We start from the raw sequence: 24,331 nt of genomic DNA, 5'->3' as shown, positions 1-24,331 counted from the left end.
TTTTGTCTTGATTGTTGATCTGATCATTGTGATCACGTTGCCCTCCAAACTCAACACGTGACAAACATCACATGATGTGAACGCGAAGGATTTACTGTTGACTGTTGACTGCTTTTTGCTGCGGATATTTCATCGGTGTTTCCTACTGACTGATCGACATTTCAACACAACCTGACGCCAGAAACATACGAATATGGATCTCTCCAGGATGAGTGTGACACTACGACTGGTTTGTTTCCCCCACTGTCCAGGGTCAAGGTTTGCTGATCACTGACCAAGCTTCGTAGAGCCAGCGTCCAAGCTTTCACCATGTCCCACCACCACCCTCATCATCATTCGCTTTGATGGCTCTCTCTCATCTCCTAGCCCTCAATACTAAGTCCCCGCTGATTGCAGACGAATAGGGCTCGTCTTGATGCCATATTCGAGATGGCTCCATCTCTATGAGATACACGGTTTGGTCATGCCCGGAGAATTCCAAGAACGCCTTTCCACTGACGTCGTCCTGCAGCTTCAAACCTTCACGAACCCTTCTCGATGCCTTTGCCAGGATCCTTCCCCGCAATTGCGACCACCCCAAGGTCAACCCTTGTATAGGGTTTGTCCCACGAGCCATACAGCCTAGACAATCTGGAAGCTCTCATTGAGCATCACTGGCCGGGCTTCTCTTCAAATCCAGCAGCGACGTTGCAATGACCATGTCTGCTACCTACTTGGATTGCTAAGCGAGCGCTTTCCATCGATGAGGTTCATTCACCATGGACCATCCTCACCTAGGTCGGACTTGGCTGCCTCCATCAGTGATCAGCACCTTTTGCGTTGCATTGTTCCTCTTTTCAGGCTTATTCCTCCTCCAGAACCTGACTTCGTCATCATGGTAAGTCATACTTCTACCCTCCGTATCTCAAATATAAATACAACCTTCGATCCCGTGGTACCGCACACTGACACAGGTTGCACGATTCATTGCCGGCTGGCTCTCATTTCCCATGACGCCTACTTCAGTTGTGTTTTTGGTCTCTTCCTGACTTCGTCTACAGGAGTCTTAAGCCACCACCACTCCAGCCTGACCCGCAGACTTGCGATATATCTTCCGCCAATATGATTTCCACTTCTGTTTTGGCCACTCTCCTTCTCACCACGTGCCTGTCTGTGGCACAGCCGACCGCATCGAATGCCTCTCAAACCTCGACCGTCGCCACTGCTTCTTCACAATTCACTGTACCCGCTGAGGCAGACGAGGGAGCCACGTTACTGCCAAACATCCAAGATCCAGATGCACCTGATGCACAGACCCAATGTCCAGGCTACCAGGCAAGCAATGTCCAGATCTCTGGGACTGGATTGACTGCCTCTCTCACCCTCGGAGGATCGCCTTGCAATGTGTATGGCACTGACATCGAGGATCTCGTCCTCACTGTCGACTATCAAACCACTTCACGCCTACACGTCAATATTCATCCTGCAAACATCACTCCTCAGAACGAGAGCTGGTACATCCTTCCTACCGAGTATACACCCGAAGGGGTCCGAGGTAACGGCACGGAGAATAGTAGCGACCTGACTTTCTCCTGGTCCAATTCTGCAGAGACAGGCTTCACCTTCAACGTCACTCGCAACAGTACTGGCCAGGTCATCTTCTCCACCACTGGCTCGAAACTCGTCTTTGAAAACCAATTCATCGAGTTTGTCACTGCACAGGACCAGAATTATAATATTTACGGTCTAGGAGAAGTTATCCATGGCTTGAGATTGGGTGATAATCTGACTCGAACAATCTATGCTGCTGATGTGGGTGATCCGATTGATAAAAATCTCTATGGGAGCCATCCATTCTACCTCCAGACTTCATACTATGAGATTGGAGATGGCAACACGGCGACTTTAGTCACCGAAAATTCTGATGACTTGGACCCGTCCAAAACCTATACCTCATACACCCATGGTGCGTACTTGCGAAATGCTCATGGTCAAGAAGTCCTCCTGCGAGATGCGAATGTGACCTGGAGAACGCTGGGTGGTAGCATCGACCTTTACTTCTTTTCAGGCCCGACACAGCCTGAAGTCACTCGTCAATATCTGCAAGTCATTGGCCAGCCAGTCCTCCAACCATACTGGGGCTTCGGTTTCCACCAATGTCGCTGGGGCTATCAGAACTGGTCCGTTACAGAAGAGGTGGTCAACAAATACGAACAGTTTGGCATTCCTTTGGAAACCATCTGGAACGACATCGACTATATGAATCAGTACCGAGATTTCGACAATGATGATACTCGCTTTGGCTATTCCGAAGGTCGCGAATTCCTCCAGCGGCTTCACGATGGAGGACGTCACTACATCCCTATAATTGACAGTGCCATCTACGTACCCAACCCCGAAAACTCATCTGACGCTTATTCCACGTTTGACAATGGAAACAAGTCGAGTTCATTTCTGCTGAATCCGGATGGATCGCTCTACATCGGATCAGTGTGGCCAGGCTACACTGTGTTTCCCGACTGGCTCACCACAGCAAGTCACGACTGGTGGAAAAATGAAATCGTCACCTACTACCAGAACCTACCCATTGATGGAATTTGGATAGATATGAGTGAGGTATCATCATTTTGCGTGGGCAGCTGTGGTACAGGCAACTTGACCCTTAATCCTGTGCATCCACCTTTCAAACTTCCAGGGGAACCTGGAAACATCATCTATGGCTATCCTGAAGGCTTCAACCTGACCAATGCAACCGAGGCTGCATCTGCTTCTTCCGCTTCTCAGGCTCAAGAAGAAGCCACGGCGACGGCATCGAGTTCGTCCGCCAGTGAGAGCGCTTCCTCAACAAGTTATCTCCGAACCACTCCCACCCCCGGTCTCCGAGACGTCAATCATCCACCGTATGTCATCAATCATGTTCAAGGTGATCTCGCTGTTCACGCTGTATCCCCCAATGCAACTCACAACAATGGGATTTTGGACTATGACGTGCACAATCTCTTTGGCCATCAAATCCTACAATCGACCTACACTGCTTTGCAGGCGGCCATTCCTGGCAAAAGACCTTTCATCATCGGACGGTCGACCTTTCCCGGATCGGGAACCGTTGCTGGTCACTGGGGTGGAGACAACGAGTCGAAATTCTACTATATGTACTTTTCGATTCCTCAAGCATTGAGCTTCTCGCTTTTTGGCATCCCAATGTTTGGTGTCGACACATGTGGCTTCAACGGCAACAGCGACGAAGAACTATGCAATCGTTGGATGCAACTATCGGCATTCTTCCCCTTCTATCGCAACCACAACGTCCTCTCGGCCAACCCTCAAGAGGCCTACGTCTGGGAATCCGTGGCTGAAGCGACGCAGAAAGCCATGGCCGTCCGATTTCAACTCCTACCTTATCTATACACGCTCTTTTATCAGGCACACACCAACGGTGACACAGTCATGCGAGCTTTGGCCTGGGAATTTCCACACGACCCTAGCCTTGCCAATGCAGACCGTCAATTCTTCCTAGGCCGCTCCATCCTCGTCACGCCAGTTCTGACTCAAGGCGCAACCAGTGTCAATGGAGTCTTCCCAGGCCTCGTCGAGCAGACTGACACATATTATGACTGGTACAACAAAACCCCAATCGCAGCGCCCGAGGCCAAGAACACCACGATTTCCGCTCCCCTTGGCCATATCCCCGTCTATATCCGCGGTGGAAGCGTACTAGCCATTCAAGGCGTGGCACTGACCACAAAGGAGGCACGTTCTTCTCCATGGTCGGTGCTTGTGGCGCCCGGCATTGACGGCGCTGCTGAGGGAACCTTGTATCTTGATGACGGTGAGTCGTTGGAACCCAACGCCACCAAATTTATCACCTTCACGGCCGCGAATCCGACTTCCCTCGATGTCACCGTCTCTGGCGGGTACACTGGTCTTGACCTACCGTTGAGTAATGTCACATTCCTGGGTGTCCAGAGCGAGCTAGGCCAAGGGACATCTGTGAACATTAACGGTCAGAATGTGTCATCGGCATCGATCTCTTACGACTCTGACGCGAAGACACTGGTGGTCTCGGACCTGGACCAGATATTGGGTGGGAACGCATGGGCCAGCGATTGGACTTTGTCTTTGGGTTGAGATACGTAGCTGGAGAGCAGAGTGGAGGAACTCAGCACACACAAACAAGTAGGTATGGGAGATCTCGGGGCATAATAGCTAGGCATCAAATCGTCATGGTCATATCAGCTCAACCATTTATTTACCGTACATTCCATCTATAAGAGACGTCGAGCGGGCGGGGATTGAAGCAGTATGTGAGAAGACGATGCCATATCGATGCCCGGGGAATCCGGGGGTTGCACACCGGCGTACAGGCAAACATACAGGCAAGACGTGGGATTCAAAATTGATCTACAACAGGCGGGAGTTTCCACTACTCAGGTACCCCGAGGATTTGAATAGGCCGAAGAACTTCTTTCTGGTCCTGGTGCCCAGACAACACGATTAATAAAGGGAACGATGAATGTCACGTGTGGTAGCGTGGGGTGTCACATGACTGTTCTGATACATTCACAGAGCTCGTCTAGTTCTTTCATCTTTCGTTCTTCATACGTTCTGCCTTTCATGCATGATTTTCATCCTGAATTTCGACCTTAGTTCGCTTTGAAGTTGAGGCCGAACTATGAGTCTGCCTCGTGCCTAATCGCTCTCGATCTCAAAATGTCCATCAGCTTAAAGACGAATGCCAGTTCCTTGACTGGAGAAGAGACTTGTCAAGCGCAGCTCATATGGCACCTGATATTGTCGTATGCTCCGTCCAGTTCCATATCATATGTCTGAATCTGAATCCGAGGCCGAAGAGTCGGAGTCGGAGTCGGAATCAGACTCTGAACCAGCCTCATGGCCTGAGCTTGAATTCGAATCACGTCTTCCAGTCGGCGATGGAGTTGCCTCTTGACTTTCCCTGCTCTCTCCTCTGACAGCAACTTCATGAGTTCTTACCGCTTCATCGAGGTTGTCTCTTTCGCTACTGCTCCTGACATCCTCATCTGCTCGAGTCTTCTTCTTCCTATTCATCTCCTCTGACCTGGCCTTCTCCATATCGCGTTCCAGCTTTTCCAGCTTGACCTTCTGCTCCTGGACCATTCGCATGATTTCGGACCCAAGAGATTCATTCTGGTTGCTTCGGTGTTGTGAATTGTTGTCGCCTGCAATCCCGCCTCCGATGGCTTGAGAAAGCTGACTCGTCGCCAAGTCCACAATGGTCTCTCTCGCCACTTCAGTCAAGACGGCCATATCGCTAGGAACAGAACCCAATTCTCGAAATAAGCGTTGAGTCGTGCGAAGGACCTTGTGGCCAGGCAGCGCTTCGCGGAGGCGTTTGATTGCTCGAGTCTCTCCATCGAGTCGGGCGCTGAAACTGGCATGAGGGTCCATGTCGTTGCTCAACTTTCGCTTGAGTCCATTGTCGACAACTATTGCCATCCAAGAACTCGTTCGTCAGTGCTACCATCTTTCGCATGGGGTAATTCATCATTTGTGTACTTACCTAGACCAGCAGGAACTTGTACCTGCACCCCGTTGACGGTGACGGCGTTGTCCTTGGCTTCTTGTTTTCTTCGCTGGGCCTCCCGACGCTTTTCGTTCTTTCGCTCGCGTTTCTTCGCTGCCCGTGGTGACTCGACGGAGCGAATGGCATGGCCAGCGTCGGATTCGACTGCGGCTGAAGGCTCAATTGTTACCCGTGCAGAGGGCCTGCGGACCGGAGAAGGTGAGTTGACCTCTCTTGCCTGATCATCATCGTCACGATCACTGGCGTTGGCATTTGAATTGTCAATCTCGATCTCTTGCTCACTCTGATTGCTGTTGTGGCCCTCTACTTCCTGTGGCTCGGATGACTCGGGATCTCTCGCCTTGCGCTCCTTTTTGGACTTGGTCTCGTCCTTGGTCTTACTCTTGCTCTTGTGCTTGTTCTCTTTTTTCGACTTCTTGCCCTTGTCTTTCTTCTTGGGTGGTTGTTCGACGCTTGTCTCATCGTCGTCAACGATAAAATTCGGCGCAGCTGTGAAAGTCGGCTTCACCTTCGCTTGGTTTCTGACCTCTCTCAACTTATTGGCCAGCCAGCCACCACTCTCCTTGCGATCGACTGGAACGGCGATTGAGGTTCCAGGAACCCGTGACACTCTCTTCGATGGCGCCGAAGCCGGGCGTGTCGCAGAGAAGGAGGGGGACAACGGAGTTGGCCGTGCTGTAGCAATGTCGTCGGCGGTTCTAGATCGGCTACGACTCATGGGGTTAAGACCCGAGATGGACAGGGAACGACGGTGGTCAGATCCTGAGGGTGGAGCATCGTCGGTTGAACGCTTTCTCGACGATTTCGATGAAGAAATAGGGCCAACGGGGCCAACGCCGGGCGTGGACTTGGATTCTTGCGTCTTTCCAGAACCATTATCAGTCTTGTGATGCTTTTTGACGTCTGAGGAGTGAGGTTTAGCCTTTAGCTTGTTGCTTGAGTTCTGGTTTTCGCCATGCTTGCTAATCTTCCCCATCCTGACACGATCTCTTCAGTCGAGTTTAGGATGAGGCAATCTGAAAAATTGGTGGTGCGACAAGGAACTGGGGAGGGACGGAGGTTTGGGCGAAGATCTGGCAAACGGAAGGAGATGTTATAGAGAACAGTAAATCAGATCGGCAGCGAAGACAATAATTGCATGAAGGAATGGCCAAGTAGAAACATTGACTAAGTAGAGCAGGGTGATGCACAATCAGCCTTCTAGAGTTGTTTGCTGGTGATCTGACCTTTCTTTCACTCTACTTCTTTCTTAAGGTACTCTTTCACCTTCACCTAGCTGCTAGGAGACAGCTGATCTTGGCCTACCAATAGGTAGTTCACAACATTATCAATCAGGATCTTCACTGACTCTCTCTCCTAGTCCTTGATCAGAGACAATCAACAACTACTTCTGAGTAAGATCGTACTTCAAAAGAACAAGACTAAATTCACTATTGTTTCTCATTTTTTCTCCATCCACCCACGGCGTGGAGGATCTGATATGAACATGTTGACATCCTGGCGTCATCGTCTTCTCTTCGCTTTCGTAGACACATGGTTCTGGTTCCCGGTGCTCGAATTCGCATCGTGGTTTCAACTTCCTTAACTCCCCAATCACAAACTCCTTTTTTGCCTCTGCCTCTCGATTGCCAGGCCTTGGTAATAGATCTTGTGTGCGCATAAATCAAATCGCATGGCCTCCAAAAACAACTCCAATTTGTCAATTTCAACCCACCGCAACAGCATGTCTCACAGCCTTGTCGACTTTGCCCATCTTGCTAATCTTCTCCACTTTATCCCAGTTGCCCCAGATATCGGCCTTCATTTCCGTCAACCGCTTATGCATTCTCCATAGATTGCTCATGTCTTCGGGGTCGCGATCTTTCTCATCAACGGACGATATTCGTTCATGTAAATCTTTGTATTTTCTGTAATATTTTTGAAACCGTTTGGCATCCACGATCACATCGGCTCTTCGTGGTATTCGCTTCTCGGGGCTCGATGAACGAACAGACCCCGCATCGGAGGATTGACGGATGGGTGCTGAGGGTCGGGAAGGGTATGCACCGCTGTCATCAGGCATTGACTTGGCTTGGGTGTGTGGAGTAAAATTGGCGGTTTGTTGCCTCTTGGACGGCCGATCATCCTCCACGTCGGTTTTGCGTTTGCTGGGACGTCCAGCATTGGCAGTTTCAGCCTTGGTCCGGAGTGGACTGCCACCACGAGGCGTATTGCGTGATTTGGTGTGGTCGGATTTGATGACCGGAGAGTACTTGTTGCTGGTCTGCTGTTTGGGTTTGGGTATGTCGGAATCTGATGGTGGTGACGAAGGCGCCGAAGACTGGTTTGATGCTTTGCTGCTGGGACCGGAGTTGCTAACATCGGTTGATGTGGTGGGTGGAGAGGAGCCCAGAGGTGATGGTTTCTGGGGGGAGATACCGTGCCTTGGACGTGGGGATATTCGAGACATGCTAGAGGTCGATTCTGCAGCATTGCCTGTTTTGAGTGACTTGGTACTTGCGGATGCCGCAGGTCGTGCCTTTTCATTCCCACTGTATGACGAGGAAGAGGAGCTAGAGAGCGAAGACTTGTGAAGCGTCTTGGTTGTAGAAGTTGGGTTCGAAGAAAGAGGTCTGGATGACTCTTGTTCCGCATTTTTCCTTGGATTGACACTCGCTCTTGCAGCTGCAATTGGTTTAGCCTTGACAACCTCAACTTCGGCGGCTTCGGCTTCTTCGTCAGAATCCTCGATTCGCTCGGAAGACTTGAATTTCCCTTCTGACTTGGCTGGCTTGGCCACAGTGTCTTTGGATCGGGGGGACTTGGTGGTATCTGCTTTGGCATTCACCCTTGAGACAATGGACTTTTCTTTGGCTTTCTTCAGTGGAGTTGCGGTGTTCTTCTTGGTTTTGTTGTTGGCCTGCTCACGATCAGATGTCTCGGGCTTGGTATCGGAGCCGTCGTCGGTGGGCCTTGGAGTGGCATGACTAGGCACTGGCGGTGGCTTCTCAAAGTTGAGTCTCGACAGACATTTGCCTTGGCCACGCTCCTCCTTGGGAAGAAGCAGTTGCCACAGAGGGTCCTTTTTATCCACTCGAGTACGATCAAAGACGGTGATGGCATTGTTGATGGCGGCCTGGCGATCATCGTCGGTTCGATACCTGAATTCAAACACATCCAACTCTCGATACGACTTCTCTTTAAGCTCCTTGCGCCCGTCTCCAACTTTTGTATCTCTAGCAACTTTGTCCAAGACCTTTTCGACATCGTCACGTGGAGCGCGCAACTTCTCGGCAACGCCTCTCGAGGTTAGAGGTTTGATGGCCAGGAGATGGATGAGAGGTTTGCGGATGGCATCGAGACGGATCTGGTCCTTGGAAGAGACACCAGATGCGAGTGGAGCGGATGTGGGTCCTTGTCTGGGGGAGTAGGATGCACTGAGGAAGGGACTGGATGGGGTAGACCTGTTGATGCCAGCGAGGAGATGATCTTTCCTGAGAGAGGAATTCTGGGAGAGTAGAGGTGAGACACCCTTGTCGTTTCTCTTGTCCGACTTGCTGCCGATGATACTGGTTTCATTCGAAGCCCTCTGCTCTTGGATAGACTTGAGTGTACTTTCTAGTGCAGCCAACGCTTCATCACTCTTTGCCGTAACCTCTTCAGCTTTCTGGACCTCGAGTGTGTGGCTTAATTTTCCCGAGAAATACAGATGGCCACTGTCACTGGAAGATGCTGAGTAAAGTTCCGAGGGGAAGTTGACTGCACTGGTTTCAAGGGTGACGGATTTCTTTCCTATTTGTACGGTTGGTTTCTTTCCACCTCGAAGTCGAACAGGCTCGTTCTGTCGAAGAGAACGAAGGAGATCTTTCGTGGCCGAGTCTCCAAGATCTAAGCGGATGACTTGTGTCGGGGCATCTTCTGCGTTAGTGGCTTTGGTGTCGTGCCGCAGAAGGACCCCGGTGCTAGGAGGCTTCCAAGAAGCCATGATATTTGGGTATAATATTTAACGAGAGTGTTCTGAGGGAGGGAGAGGAGGTGGAGGTGGGAGGGGATAGTCGTGTTGGACTTGAAGGTGGCGTGCGTTGGCAGGGTGGTCAAGGTGACATTAGAGCCAGGCTTTGTCTGTTTGCTGCGAAGCAATGACAACGCCCGACACAGGGCTTCATGACAAACACACAACAAAGAAAGAGTCAAGCGGTTATGACAAAGAAGTTGGGAGAGGGTTATGTGAAGGAAAGAGAGCTGAGGTTGTGGTCAGGTCGGGCAGAAAGAGAAGAAACCCAGCAGCGAGGGTTACGACTTGAGGGTTGAGAGGTACGGAACAACAGGCGAGCAGTGGCAGAGTCGCAGACCAGGTCCAGGTTTCCAGGCAAGCACTGCAGGGCCGCAGGGCAGAAGGGCTAAACCACGAGTGTATCAACGAGACATGACGGGCTTGGGCAATGATTGGAGGATAGGGTGTGGAGGGTCCGAGGCCAGGGCAGGATCCAAGCGATCTTGAAGCTTGGGAGCACGCGGTCAGACGGTGGGACGAGCATGGCGTTTTCCGAATGGGCAACCAGCGGGAGCGCCGCCCTTGTTCAAGCCTGGATTTTGGTGGTGTTCGGTGTTCGCGTGAGTGCCAGCCAGTCGTGCCAGCCAACCACTGCCGACAGCCCCAATTCTCGGCCTAGTACTCCGTAGCCCAACTCTACCTGGCACTTACGCATCTACGCCTCTACGCCTCTACAAGTAGACCACCACGACTACTTGACTACTACAAACCTTCCCTAACTCCGTGCCTGTACCATACCCTATGGCCCTTTTTACCCTGCCTACAAAGTTACGCATGCCAGAGGGTGCTGAGGGGGGCATACGTACGGAGTAGTAGGCGTATGTTCAGTGGAGCCCCCCCGGGCTCTTATTAGTGGGTGCGAAGGCCTGGTCTGCCCCAGTACTCCGTAGACATGCTCACTAGGGCCACCACGGCGCGAGGGGCTTGCTCGGTCTGCTCGGACTCCTCGCCAGGCCCACGGCAGAGGTCGATGGTCTGGAGTCTACACCTCAAGAAGGCATCATGGAGCCACCGAGGTCATCATCTAACTGGTTCAGTGTTGGCCCAAGCCTTGGGGGTCCATTCACAGCCAGCAGCCATCCGACCGCCTAGCCTGGCTAGGGCTAGTCTGCCGCCCTCCCGGGGCGTGGGTCAGCCCTTTGGTCCTTCTGCACTTGTGTCAGCACCCGAAGAAGACGAGTGAGCGACCAAACAGCCACGCCCACCACCCACCACACACAATTCCCGCTGGGCTGTCCCAGCCATGGATTCCTGATGTAGCAGGGACTAGTAGAAACCTTGATGACCAAAAGCCCACGGTGATACACTGATACCGCAGTGACCCCGGAAAGTCAACGGCTCGTAAGGGCCTAGAGAAGTGTAATCTACGAAGAAGACTCGGATCACTCAAAATTCGCTACTAAATTTCAGATCAGAGGCGAGTGAGGCCGCAAAACAAAACAAGGCATGCATTATACACTGTAGGACTGTAGCAATCGAGGTATGCACGAATGGCTTATCCATGGTGCCATGCTGCTCAGGAATCAGACTCGATAATCATGAGCTCCTTCCTCCCTACAAACCCCACCGACTAGTCGCTGTCAACGCCACTGCCAGATCGTCACGCGTGCGAGACGTGTAAGAAGGTCAAAACTGGTTGACCACTCTAATAATGGAGTCGTTGACATGGGTTCTGAGCCCGTTGAAAACGTCTTGTTGTCAATACTGCCGCTGGGCCCCTCGGCCCATCTGAGATGTCGGCGTGGATGAGCACGGCAAATTCCAAGTCGGTTGTTCTAATCATGCGAGTCAAACAGACCCTGTAAGGTCTACAGTAGTAGATGCAACACTCGTGTGCACAGTACATAAATACGTTCCGACAGGTGCTTCTGCCCGCCACGGTTCGGAATGGACCGTGCACCGGGAACGCCAACCACGACTGAGTTCTAGTGGGCTTGGGATAGCAATGCCTTATTATTATTAGTGAGCATGGTGGCATGCATTGCACGTTGTCTTGTCGTTGTCGTCTACGGAGTAGAGCCGAGCTGGGCGGAAACTAAACGTGCCCACCTTGATATCCCACCAAGCAAAGGCTTTCTCCTATCTCTTATCATTCTTTCCTAATGACATGTAGTTCTGATTTACGATTTACGGATGTGTTTATTTGGATGTTGGGGCGCGTGCGGCAATGCCTGATGTCAGGACGGGAGAGCACCTGCCAACTCTCAGTAGGTTATAAGTCATCAAAAGGTAAGGTGGATCCGGGAATCTGGGTCTCAACCCATCTGCCATGCGAGAATGAAGAGTCACACGGTCAAATCAAGTCTGGCCGAAAGAGGGGACAGAATCAGGGCCGCATCGGAAGGAATGAATAACAGTAGTGGTGAATTGGTGAGGGATGAGTGGGCAATAGGCCGAGGGGCGCCTCGGGCTTTACTAGTCAGGAACTCAAGGGCGAATGACGGCCGCCCCCAACTTCTGGGTGAAGATGGACCGGCAGAGGGGCCCTCGGGCCACTGAACAGGGTTACCTAGGTAAAGTAATAAGTTGAGGGAACTAACCGCTCGCGCCTACGACTAATAACCATATTGCCTACGGAGTTCGGGTTTCGTAGCAATTTGATACCCAAATGTCCTCCAGTGCCCTCTCTCCAGTAGTAGACGTTGGAACTAGCACCAGGACACCCTTGCACCCCTTGCAAGATGCAACAGAACCAAGAACCTCATTTCGAATTGCTCGTTTTGACCATTTCGTAAAATAGGGTGTTTCAGCCTTTTCTTCATACTTGACAAGCAATGCATGTGCAGTTTGAGAAGACTTGGTTAACTACACCAGGAATCCATGCATGTGTGTACAGTATCCAGGTGGCTGGGCCACCTACAGTGCAGCACATCAAAGCCGTCAAACTGTCAAACAGTCAAACCGGCAGATTTTCTGGGCCTTCTTGTCTCATGTTACGACGAGATAATAGACCGTTCTGTTTCATGCACCATTCCCTCGAGGCGCTTCCAGACGTCCAATATGGCAGAAGGATCATTTCGGCATTTAGGTACAAATCCCCAGGGAGAATGCCAAGTGCCTCCACCAGCGATACACTGTACATTATCCTGATTGTCACTTTAAAAGTTATATTACTACCTATGTGTGGAGGTGCTTAGAGACTACTACATGTACTAACAAGTATGTACGCTTACTCCGTCAATCCCCGTAGCAATCCCCTCTCTCAAAGCTGTAATATCGCCCGTGCTGGAGCATGCCTAGCCGAAAGGAGCGCTATTCTTAAGATCTCTTGGTTCCATGCAGGTAGTTGCATTCCTTCTGATCTTAAATTATCGATGATGAGGTCTGGGTCATCCTCGGTCTTTTGATGTACGACCACATTCTTTTCTGCCTTGTGTGCAGTAAGGAACCAACGTATGTTTGCCCCTCGAGATGCACGCCCTCGGGTAGACTTCGTACACATCAGGAACTGTGGCACTGAATTGCCTATCGCCTTCCATCCCCATCCCTGCGAGTTTGTGTGACCTGTCCAAGGCCATTCTTCTTTGATAGTCTTCCTCGATCATCATTCACCAGGCATCCCAGCCTACGCACTAGGCAGTCAGGCCACGCCAGGGCAGGAGCAAAGGCGAGATATTTGTCATCTGTACAGTCACGTGAATGACACAAGAGCTTGGCGCTGACTGCAATTCTCTCTCCTCGAGTTCCACCTTTTGGATCAATGCCACTTCATCACTGCTACCCAAGGTCATGCTTGCACTACTTTCCACGTCTTTTGTGCGCATACTGGCGAGAAATTCTCTCGCCCTGGCTTCTGTCACAGCCGACGCAGCGTCACTTGATGACAGGCCCGACTGAAATCTGCGATTAGTCATTTTTTCTCAGGCAAGGTGATGTCATAACTGAGGTGGCACTGGTGGTCCGACAATGATGAATTGACAACCTGTTTTGGCAGCCTGTAACGGGGTCCTTATTTGCTGCATTTTGCAAATGCTAGGTAAGCAACTGGTTGGCAGATGATTGCTCACAACCCTAGACGTTCCATCTCGTGTCGTCACGTGCAACTACCAGTCGCTCTTCTCCATGATACTAATACAGGTAAATTATCGACGGCGATCTGTGTGGCGAACGCATAAGGACGGTCGAAACAAGCATCCCATCGAGTTTCGTCCGAAGCCCAGAATTTCTCCAGAAAGCCCTTAGCCACCAGTGGGACGGTGGTTCCCACATATCGACTCATCTCCTGTAGCTGTTTTGCAACAAAATCCCGTTGTGCTACGCCACCATACACCGCTTGCACGCCGAGCACTACCAGTGGCCAGGTAACAAGCCGCTGTGTCTTTGCGACCGACACCGCCTGACTCAGAAGAGTGTGCAAAAGTTGGCCATGGCACGTGAGTTTGTCTTTTAATCTCTCGCTCAACGGCAGGATCGATAGGCTTTGGCAGGAAGAAATGCAGTATATCGAAACCGCGTTTTGGTATATCCTCCCGATGAGCTCCCAGTCTTCATGCCCGCGTGGTTTTTGTTCAGCCCAGCGCTCCGGAGAAAACGAACCGATTTGTTCCAAGATGCTAGATGCCTCCTCCGAAAGTTCCGTGGAGACCTCTGACTGGAATACTTGCGTTCGAAGATTGTTGATCTTGACCATCTCGGCAAATAAATGAGGCGGACAGATCTGGAACGGTGACAACCCACTACCATGTTCTTTCAGAATAAATTCCAGTTCCTCTAAGTGTTGCTCAGTGTTCGTGAGGTCTGATGCCGGGCACGTGGTGTTACCAAGCACTGAAATCCTATTTCAAATTAGCGACAAGGCCAATACTTCAAACTGTTCAGCATGCTCGTACGATAGGAAGCAGTTCAATAGAGGACCGAGTTGTTTCTGTCCAGCCAGTGCACGAATGCCGCCGCGTAGGGCGATGATCCGTTGCACTCCCTCTTGGTGCATCCGCCAGTCGGAAAAGGTACCGATTTGAGCCTATTGGTCATATTAGTGGTCAGGATCACTAGTTGTTGCACGATTACCAGGCACCCACATCAGAGAGCAGGAGATTGATGATGCCCGCAATGATCAGATCTCCACTCCGCTGGCGGTTCGCGCTAATGTCCTCGTTAAGTGCTCGTAGTGCGATACTACGATATCGATAGAATTCTTGGAGCAGAGCGTGGCATGGCGATAAGTTTCTGATCCGATTGATTCGGTGAGTCAGTGTCGTGCACACAAAGATCGAGGTTAGGTAATGTGGACATTGAGCCACAGTATGCAAGTGGCTCAGTGGAAGCAAGTATAACGATGGCTGCGGGCCGAAATCGTTGATAGTCGACAGATCCCGATAGATACATGTGTTGACTTACCAAGTCAGCTCATATATTAACCAAACCTTGTTTATTGACAATCACTTACAATATCCAACGGCTTGAAAAACTGCACAAAGCTCGGTGGTCAAATCGAAGCGAGGGATGCCAGCCTTGCCTGAGTAGTCCACTAGATCGGTACTGACTCTGTTCAGAGATAATCCCACGCTATGAGACCTTTTCTCTGATCGCATTCTTTTGGCTTGTCTCTTGCGAGATGTCACTTTACCGGGGGCCACCCATTTCAAAGGTTGCGCGTCGCCATAGCCAGGACAGGTCAAACCGGACGAGATGCACCTTCTGCATTCTGGCTGTGTAGAATCACATACCAGGCGGCATCGGCGACATTCTTGGCAATGTCGCCTTTGACCGCTGGAACTGTTTGACTTGATCTGCATCTAGCGAGGTGTAAGAGGGGATGATGCCGGTTTGTGCAGGATTTGGCAGAAATCTCATGTCGATGGCAACCCGTGTATGTAATCATCAAAGATGAGGTCAGGCAACAGCCAATCTGCAAAGGAAGTGATGGCTCGGTTATGAAAAGGTGCTAGTCACGGGTAGGTCGACCTGTCTATTGCGTCTTGACAACGACAATTCCGTCTCGACTTGGTTCGATTGTCGGATTGCTGCTGCCTAGCTCAATTCCAGAACACCACGCTTCGAAAGAGACATCCCCAGACCAGTTGAGACAGATCAGTGATCTATGTTAATTGCCCTAGAAATTTGACTGCCAGTGGGTCAATGTAAAGCTTCCATATGATCTGGGTTAATTGACCATTGAAAAGACACTGATGTGAGGAAAGGAGGTGAAATTTTGTGGGATGGAATTCCTCTGCGGCCAATCGGAAACAAGAGTTCATGTCCCAGATAGGAAAATAAATGGCCAAGCCCTCAGCCTCGTCGGGGTTGCCCCACGTATATAGTATGAGTTGAGGGTGAAATGCTCATTGCTTGAAGTTTCAAGGGGCTCGGACTATGGACACTACACTATATATATGAGATCAATGGCATCAAATGATACTTTCTCTCCCGACCTCCTCACCCGACACATAATACTTCTCACAGCACTCCGGTAAGGTAGCATTCGGGTTGGTACATGATCAACCTAAAGAGCATTCTCCATCATGTCAGGACGTCCAGGTAAGTCTGGTACCAGTATCCAGTATTGGGTGCGCTATTAACATCACTCAGTTGAGGGGAGTCTTTTTGTATATGCCCCCAACAAAGTCGCTCCAGTTGTCTTTGCGGTACTGTTCGCGATATCGGCCGTGGGCCATACCTGGCAGTGTTAGTACGTGGAACATTGTGCCTCTGCCTTGTGTCGTGTTCAGCGTGCTGACAGGTGCAATCAGTCGATATAAAGCCTTCAAACTTGTCGGTCTACAGCCACTCTGTGCAGTCTTATTTACTCTCGGTTATGCTTTGCGGGAATATGGTGCTTTCAATTATCTGTACAGCACACAAAACTTGATCATTTTCATTCTCAGCCAGGTATTCATCTACGTGTGCCCGTCAGTGAGAAAGTCCGGCAATGTGGTGTTGACAATTGTTGCTAATTCTCACCCAGTCCATTGCTCGAGCTAGCCAACTACCATGTCCTCGGTCGATTATTAAGTTACGTTCCTCACCTTGCCCCAATACCAGGAGGTCGAGTTTTGTCGATATTCGGAGGGCTTATGGCGTTGATTGAGCTTCTTAACGCCCTAGGCGTGTCATTGTCCGCCAACCCCTCTTCATCCGATTCGACTCAAAAACTGGGAAGCCATCTGACCATTGCGGCCATCTCGATGCAGCTGGCAGCGATATGCATATTTGTCGTCCTGTCAGTCATCTTCCACCGTCGCTGCATCATGGCCAAAATACGGGCGAGGCCAGTTTCCACTCCATTGAAGACCATGTATGTGAGCATGACCCTGATCCTGATCCGCTGCATATATCGTCTAGTGGAGCATCTGGACTTTACCTCAATCGATCTCAATGACTTCGAGTCACTTCTGCGATTGAGTCCTATTCTGCGGTATGAATGGTTCTTCTATGTCTTTGAGGCGACGTTAATGTTCCTCAACTCGGTGTTGTGGAATGTGTGGAACCCGGCTCGCTATATGCCGAACAAGTATCATATTTACCTGGACAAAGATGGCGTCACTGAACTGGAAGGGAAGAAAGACAACAGATCGCTACAGCATAAGCTTATCTCCATCCTCACATTTGGCCTGTTATTTCGCAAAAAAGTCGAAGGGCCACGGTTCCAGGAGCTCGAAGAGTATCCAAGTCCTGTCCGTTCTACACACCCATGACGGGAAGATTTGAAGATTCCAATAGTGAATTAAAGGCATTGAAAGAGGAGCGAGGCGTTTTCGAGGACACAAGTCGAATTTGGGTGATTATTTTCGCGTGGAAGCAGTACGATATTTGTTGGGAGGTTTCGATCAATATTAGGTTGCCATACTTGCTGTATAGTCCGCCGTAGTAGCTCGCAGTATAAATTTGTATTTACGGCGGAGTTCAGATCCAGAGCTTGACAATATCTCTTGGCGTTGGAAGTTTCAACTTGGAGAAATATCACATTTTGGCATTGTAGATTTCTGCCATTTCAGACGGTAGTACTTGAAGTTGTTTTTCTTCTTTCATAGTGGGATAGTCCAGTTGCGTATTTTCTGAGTGTGTTCGCTGATTTACCAACATTTGTCAACATGGCGGAGACCTCTGCAGCATTGCCCCTGGTCAAGGACAGAGTCGACGCTGGATCAGAACCACAACCACAGAACGGAGACGTCGAGCAAGCCAATGTTAAACGCAAGGCTGATGACAAAGATACGATGGAAGATGCCCGAGACACACGAGACAATAAACGACGCAAAGGTACGGCACCGGTCAAGGAAGAATTCCTGATCAAGGAAGATGCATCTATCCCGGCCGAAGGGACCAAAGATGCAGCAGATGACGATGCTGCGGAAGCTTTCCATCATCAAGACCGGCAAGGTGGCGGTGGACCCAACAACAAGTCTAAGCGACGACAGAAGCAGACAGGTCAGAACAAGGCTCGTGAGTATGGCAGCTCCAGAGACGAAGTTGGGCTATGCTCGTCCCGTGCGAATCGGCCCGAGTTTTCGCCCGACGAATGCCAGTACGGAGACAAATGCCGGTTTGAGCACGACATCCGAAAATATCTGGGTCGTTTCAAGCGAGAAGATCTCACAACATTTAATGGATTGTGTCCCGTATGGGAAACCAAGGGTCGATGCCCCGCAGGTTGGAAATGTCGCTTTCTGGGATCACACTCCAAAGAGGTCGAGCACGAAGATGGACGCAAAGAATTGGTTCTTACCGAAGATGCTGGTCGGAAAGCGAAGTACGCAGAGACATCTGTCGAAGAAGGCGAAATCGGGGTGGCCAACGTCCTGACCACAGAGCAGCGGTTTCAAGTGGTCAAGAGAAAGATCGTGCTAGCTAAATCAGACGAGTTCCTCCAACATCTAGAGGGTCAAAAACAGAACCCCGGGGATCAGGGACGCAAGAAGCCACATGCGAAGGATGGACAGAGCCGCAACTCGTCGTCACCCGAGCCAGAGACCAATGGTCGAAAGAAGGATGACGAAAATCATCAGAATGACGATTCCAAGGCGGATTCGCGAGCGACATATACCGAGGCTCGTCTTCGACCTTCGGAGAAACGGCGGATCTACTTTGGAGCCGAGACTCCAGTTCTCGCACCGCTGACGACGCAAGGCAATCTGCCGTTCCGACGCCTGTGCACGTCATTGGGAGCGACATTCACATACTCGGAGATGGCCATGTCGATGCCGATCCTGCAAGGGCAAAAGTCGGAATGGGCTTTAATGAAAGCGCACGAGTCGGATGTGCAGGCACCAACGTTCAAGGCCAAGGGTAACATTGTGTATGACTATGACCAAAGCAAGGATCTTGGATTTGGAGCTCAGATTGCAGCGAACAAGCCTTGGGTGGCATTGAAAGCGACCGAGGTGTTGACCACGCTATTGCCGCAAGGGCTGAGAGTGGTAGACTTGAACGTGGGATGTCCGATTGACCTCGTGTATCGCGATGGAGCAGGATCAGCACTGATGGACTCACCTCCCAAGCTGGAGAAGATGCTGCGCGGAATGAACTACGTTTCGGGAGAAGTGCCGATCACGGTCAAGATCCGAATGGGAACTAGAGACAAACAGCCGACGGCACAGAAGCTGGTGGAGAGATTGGTACTGGGCGGCCCGCACAGCGATGACGGGCCTTGTGGAGTGGCTGCAATCACCCTGCACGGTCGGTCGCGGCAGCAACGATACACTCGCTCTGCGGATTGGGAGTATATCGGTGAAACGGCAGCGTTGATCAAGAGACTAAACGAGCAGGCAGATGCGGTCACAGACACGATCCGAGAAACAGACGAACGAGACCAAGGCAATGGAAGCAGGGGGTCGAAAAACGGAAAGGTGTACTTCATTGGCAACGGAGATGTATTTTCACACGAGCATTACTATGCTCACCTTTCACATGGTGGCGTTGACGGGGTAATGGCGGCACGAGGCGCCCTGATCAAGCCGTGGTTGTTTGAGGAGATTCAAGCTGGTCAATACCTGGACAAGTCGTCGTCAGAACGATTGTCGATGATTGAGCAGTTTTGTCGATACGGGCTGGAAGCATGGGGAAGCGATGAGGTTGGAGTGGGACAGACTCGACGCTTTCTACTCGAGTGGCTGAGTTTTGCATGTCGATATGTCCCTCTGGGGCTGCTGGAACACCTGCCGCCGAACATCCAGGACCGGCCACCGCGCTTCCGAGGACGAGATGAGTTGGAGACGTTGATGGCGAGTGACAACTACAAGGATTGGATCAAGATCAGGTGAGTTACGAACCGACAGACGAGAGTTCTCGGCGGAGAAATGTTGGGATGCATGCTGACATGTAACGATCAATAGTGAGATGTTTCTGGGAACAGCACACAAGGATTTCCGATTTGAGCCCAAGCACAAGTCGAACGCATATGAGATACAGGCTGAGGGTTGAGTGGAGTGAGGTGACTATGAAAAGACTTGCAATGTCTTGGTCGCGGCATGGGTATGAGAGCTGTTGTGTCTTTGCACCGTTTGCTGCCTTAATCTCACCATCGCGTACCTGAATCACATGGAACTCGAGTGGAAGATATGCCCAAGGAACGGCCCTGGCTAAGAGCTGAAAGTCTAGTATACTTAATCTCGCAGTGAAACCAGCCTTAAGAGCGACCCGAATAAACGAAGGCGAGATACAGGATGCTGTTGGTAGTGATATTAGCGCTAGGCAGTTAGCTCCAAGCTACCGTATTAGAAGTATAGAACACCAAAGGTCCTCTGGTGTGTCGTGCATGAATGCGTGGTAATGTATCACTGCCGGGGTTTATGTAGATGGCGTGGTAAGCAGTTTGCTAAGAAAACCAAAGACTGACCTATTGAGGATAAGGTTTGTACCTAATCTAAGTAGAATGTGATGCAGCGGGAGCCTAAAAGCTACATAGCTGAGGGACCAAGAGACTGAGGGCCGAGGGGGAATAGTGCCAGGGCCAGGGCCTGGGCCTGTCCCTGTGCCTACGGCTACGGCTACGAGCACGAGTATTTGTATGCAGGTGGTTGGTGGAGTATGCCTTGGCCAGAGATCTTCCCAGGTTTTCTGAGCATCTCTTTTGGGCGTTTTACGGGGTCGCTGGTCATGAGTTAGGAATGTAAGGGAGGCACTGTTCTTTGGTAGGGACCTAGGTATATACCCTGAGTTAGGTACCTGATGTAGGTACCTGATGTCTCCCATCACATGTGTTTGCCATCAAAAGTCAGTGGTAGGTTAGGTATCTGCATGACTCTGAGTATCGTGCATGCTGCATCTCGATCTGCCCTAAAGAGCGTTCCCTGCTCTTCAGGTGGAGTCAAGTCACAGGGCTGACTTGATGTTGGTCATAAGCACACATTAGGCCCCGGGCTCTCCAGAAGCCCCTCGGTCCCCTCGGCCCCCAGAGAGTCCAAGCCTCAGCACCCGAGCGCCAAGAGAATCCCCACAACATCTTGCCGTGCCCTTGACACTGTCTTGTGGTTGGCTCAAATGCTCTTTAAAGTTGAAATTCTTTCTGTCCAAGTGCGCGTACCTAGGCATCTCATCTCGTAAAGCATACGAGTATACGCATGTATTGCTTCTATTGGAGGCAGAACGAGTGTACTACAGTAGTTGCATAAATCCGACTACAGGTGCCCAGAACAACAAAGGTTCCAAATTACTGGTACCTCGGTGTGTGGACGATTCGTGGAAATAAAGGATGCTGTAACTTAGCCTGTAGGGACTACTCACCTACATCTGCACAACTGTCCTGGAAGCCTTCCCTGTCGTTCCTGTTCGATGCCGTTCCTGCTTCACAAAGCTCGACTAGCCCAACACCGTCGCCAACATCGTTCCTTCCTCATCCTTCCTCCTTCCTCCTTCCCCCTTCCACCCACATGAATTGCCGTTTCTGTCCATTTGCCTGCGTCTTCTTTTTCTTCTACTTCTCCTTCTCCTCTCCCTCTTCACTCTCGTTCTCGTCCTCATCCTCCAAGCTCTAGGTGCTGAAAAAAAGCCCCCTGACTCTTAGCGTCTTGCTTTCACTCCCACCCTTGGCTACCTAATACCCACTCATTCTCATCCTTCCTTTCATCAGTCGGCCTCACATCCATTCAAGCATGGCCTGTATGAACTAAAAAGGCTCCTCGCTAATTCCTCCCCATCGACTCTCTTATATATACAGGACACCCTCCCAGACCCAAAGCACAGCTCCTTCTCCAGACGACATCACCACTGCCGTCCTCCTGACATCTCCCATCATGGATCAAGCCCATGATCCTGTTCCCACAAGCCTGGCTTCACTCCCTTCACCACTGCCAGAAGCTCCCCCAGGCCAAGTCTACACCGACGAACAATGGCAAACCCTCTTCTCCATCCTTGAGGTCTTTGTTCCTGACATCTCCACCTCTCATCAGGACCCTGCTGCTTCCATTCCCCCAGCTCAATATGACGCCGCTCGTCGTGAGGTCCTTCGATATGCTCCCCCGTCCTCTTCACCTGCCCTGGCAGATGCTTTTCTCTCCGAAAAGCTCGTCTCCAATCCTGCCTTTATCGCTTATGTCAAGCGAAAGTTCCAGATCTGGGTTCCTCCCAATGACGCCAAAGCACTTGGTTTCATCCTTTCCTCCCTCAACACAAAACTAGGGTCCTTGCTCATGACCGGGTCAAAGATCCCAATCCACTTGCAGCCCCTCTCTGCGCGCTCTCTCATTGTCTGTAAATGGTCCACAGCCCGCCTCGCTCCACTCCGTGCCATCTACGGCTCCACCTCGGCTCTAGCCAGAGCAGCATACACCTATTCTTCCTCAATCCTGATCTCGACCATTGGGTATCCAGACATTCCTCTGCAGATTGAACGCCGTCCCACTTACGACTTTACTTTCCATGACTTCACCTCATCTTCAACTCCAACCACCCTCACCACCGACGTCGTCATTGTCGGCTCCGGATGCGGCGCTGGCGTTACTGCTTCGCATCTTGCACGAGCTGGGTTGAAAGTCCTGGTCCTCGAGAGCGCCTATCATTTCCCCTCGACCCATTTCCCCATGGCCGCCGGCGAAGCTACGGAAAATCTGTACTTGAACGGCGGCTTCTTCACCTCCGACGACAACACGGTGGGCATTCTTGCCGGAAGCAACTTTGGTGGCGGCGGCACCGTCAACTGGTCTGCCTCCTTGCAACCCCAGTATGCCATTCGTCGCGAATGGGCCTCTGCTGGTCTGCCACATTTTACCTCGCCCAAGTTTCAAGATTGTCTCGACACCGTCTGCCAGCGTATGGGTGTGCCCAGCCTGACCGACCAGGAGTCACTAGCCAGGATTCAGCACAACTTTGCCAACCAGACTCTTCTTGAAGGAGCCCGCCAGGCTGGCATGGCTGTTGAGACCGTGCCACAGAACACGGCCTCCAAACCCCACTTGTGTGGCCGCTGCACCTTTGGCTGTTCCAGCACCACCAAACAAGGGCCCGCCAACCATTGGTTCCCAGATGCGGCTGCCCATGGTGCTCAATTCATCCAAGGCTGTTTTGTCGATCACGTCATCTTTAACCGACCCCAGGACAGTTCCAAGAAGACAGCGACCGGAGTGCAAGCCATTTGGACGTCGCGAGACCGCAAAACTAGCCGGACGCTGACCATCAACGCAGATCGCGTCATTGTCGCTGCTGGCGCCCTCAATTCGCCCGCAGTATTGCAGCGTAGCGGACTCACCAACCCTCATATAGGGGCAAATCTGCACCTACACCCGACTGCAAGTATCTGGTCGGTGTGGAAGCAGCGCACCAACCCCTGGGACGGGGCCATTCTGACTGTGGCCGCCACCAGCCTCGAGGACCTCGACGGCTACCATCATGGACCTAAGATAGAGGTCACCTGTTCAGTACCGGGGATAGGGCTGCTGACCCACCCCTTCCGTGCCAGTCCTACCCTCGACTCATCTCCCTCCGCCTCTCCACTCTCTGCCGCCCTGACATACAAGCTCAATGTGGCCAAGTTCGGACACGAGATGGGATTCATCGTCATTACGCGTGACCAGGATACCGGTCGAGTGTATATCGACCCTTCAGATCCGGAGCGCCGACGGATCCGGGTCGCCTATACGCCATCGACACGAGATCGGGCCAACATTTGGGAAGGTGTCTTGGCATCCGTGCGGATCAAGTACAACATGGGTGCCGTCGAGATTGATCCAGGTAACCCGGCATTGGAGCGATTTGTGCGCCCAAGCTACGCCAACTCAACATCGCCGTCCCCCTCAGAGTCATCAGAGGAAGAGGCACGTCGGATCGATGACGCCGCCTTCGAGTCCTGGATCCGCAAACTCAGGGACGCTGCTCCGTCCATTCATTCCTCGTGGATGATGGGCTGCGCCCACCAGATGGGCTCCTGTCGTATGAGTTCTGACCACAAGAGTGGCGTGGTGGATTCTCGTGGTAGAGTCTGGGGGACCGACCGTCTCTACGTGGCTGACGCTAGTACTTTCCCTTCCGCCAGCGGCGTCAATCCTATGGTGTCTACCATGGGCATCGCAGAGTGGATTGCACGGGGCATTGTCAAGGAGATTAAAGTCAGCAAGCTGTAGGAAGGACTCCAGTCAGGAGACGTGAATGTGATATTGTTTTGCACAAATGATGGGTGAGATGTTGAGTTGTCGATACAAGGCTCTTTGGTTATCTTTAATAGGAAACACCCCACATGCCCTATTTGGTTGCCTCGCGTATCTGCCCATATTATATAATGTTTGGAGATCCTTACCACAGCCACGATAGACTCCTGGTTAGATCAAGCCACGGTTTTAATCACATGACATGGTTCTTTTCTGACACACTACCTGGGTATCCAAGAC

At 51.3% G+C, this 24,331-nt stretch overlaps 5 protein-coding genes across 7 annotated transcripts; 3 read left to right on the top strand and 2 right to left on the bottom strand.

Annotated features, from left to right (window-relative positions):
* Window positions 1–145: 145 nt before the first annotated feature.
* PV10_03401 lies at window positions 146–4,544 on the top strand. 3 transcript variants are annotated; one of them, XM_016367844.1, is made up of 4 exons: window positions 146–229; window positions 288–455; window positions 512–877; window positions 1,041–4,544. In XM_016367844.1, the coding sequence occupies exons 3-4, from the start codon at window positions 759–761 to the stop codon at window positions 4,105–4,107; spliced, it is 3,186 nt and encodes a 1,061-aa protein (XP_016227362.1). In that variant the 5' UTR covers window positions 146–229; window positions 288–455; window positions 512–758; the 3' UTR covers window positions 4,108–4,544. The 3 variants fall into 3 exon arrangements, with proteins under 3 accessions (XP_016227362.1, XP_016227361.1, XP_016227363.1); XM_016367843.1 differs by having other exon boundaries at window positions 288–877; XM_016367845.1 differs by having other exon boundaries at window positions 288–4,544.
* Window positions 4,545–6,948: 2,404 nt separating this feature from the next.
* Window positions 6,949–9,865, bottom strand: PV10_03400 (uncharacterized protein). Its single transcript, XM_016367842.1, has one exon. The coding sequence runs from the start codon at window positions 9,504–9,506 to the stop codon at window positions 7,248–7,250; it is 2,259 nt and encodes a 752-aa protein (XP_016227360.1). The 5' UTR covers window positions 9,507–9,865; the 3' UTR covers window positions 6,949–7,247.
* Window positions 9,866–13,147: 3,282 nt separating this feature from the next.
* PV10_03399 (uncharacterized protein) lies at window positions 13,148–15,106 on the bottom strand (the record flags this gene model as incomplete). Its single annotated transcript, XM_016367841.1, has 5 exons — window positions 13,148–13,408; window positions 13,651–14,350; window positions 14,405–14,535; window positions 14,594–14,907; window positions 14,962–15,106. 5 exons carry the CDS (start codon window positions 15,104–15,106, stop codon window positions 13,148–13,150), a joined length of 1,551 nt encoding a protein of 516 aa, XP_016227359.1.
* A 2,411-nt stretch (window positions 15,107–17,517) lies between these two features.
* On the top strand, window positions 17,518–20,224 carry PV10_03398 (uncharacterized protein). Its single transcript, XM_016367840.1, has 2 exons — window positions 17,518–19,770; window positions 19,847–20,224. The coding sequence occupies exons 1-2, from the start codon at window positions 17,606–17,608 to the stop codon at window positions 19,932–19,934; spliced, it is 2,253 nt and encodes a 750-aa protein (XP_016227358.1). The 5' UTR covers window positions 17,518–17,605; the 3' UTR covers window positions 19,935–20,224.
* A 1,521-nt stretch (window positions 20,225–21,745) lies between these two features.
* PV10_03397 (uncharacterized protein) lies at window positions 21,746–24,175 on the top strand (the record flags this gene model as incomplete). Its single annotated transcript, XM_016367839.1, has 1 exon — window positions 21,746–24,175. One exon carries the CDS (start codon window positions 21,746–21,748, stop codon window positions 24,065–24,067), a length of 2,322 nt encoding a protein of 773 aa, XP_016227357.1. The 3' UTR covers window positions 24,068–24,175.
* Window positions 24,176–24,331: the final 156 nt, after the last annotated feature.

Source organism: Exophiala mesophila, assembly GCF_000836275.1.
Source record: "Exophiala mesophila strain CBS 40295 unplaced genomic scaffold supercont1.2, whole genome shotgun sequence".
Lineage (NCBI taxonomy): Eukaryota > Fungi > Ascomycota > Eurotiomycetes > Chaetothyriales > Herpotrichiellaceae > Exophiala > Exophiala mesophila.
The sequence above is the reverse complement of the archived record's forward strand: the minus strand, read 5'-3'. Positions and strand labels throughout refer to the sequence as shown.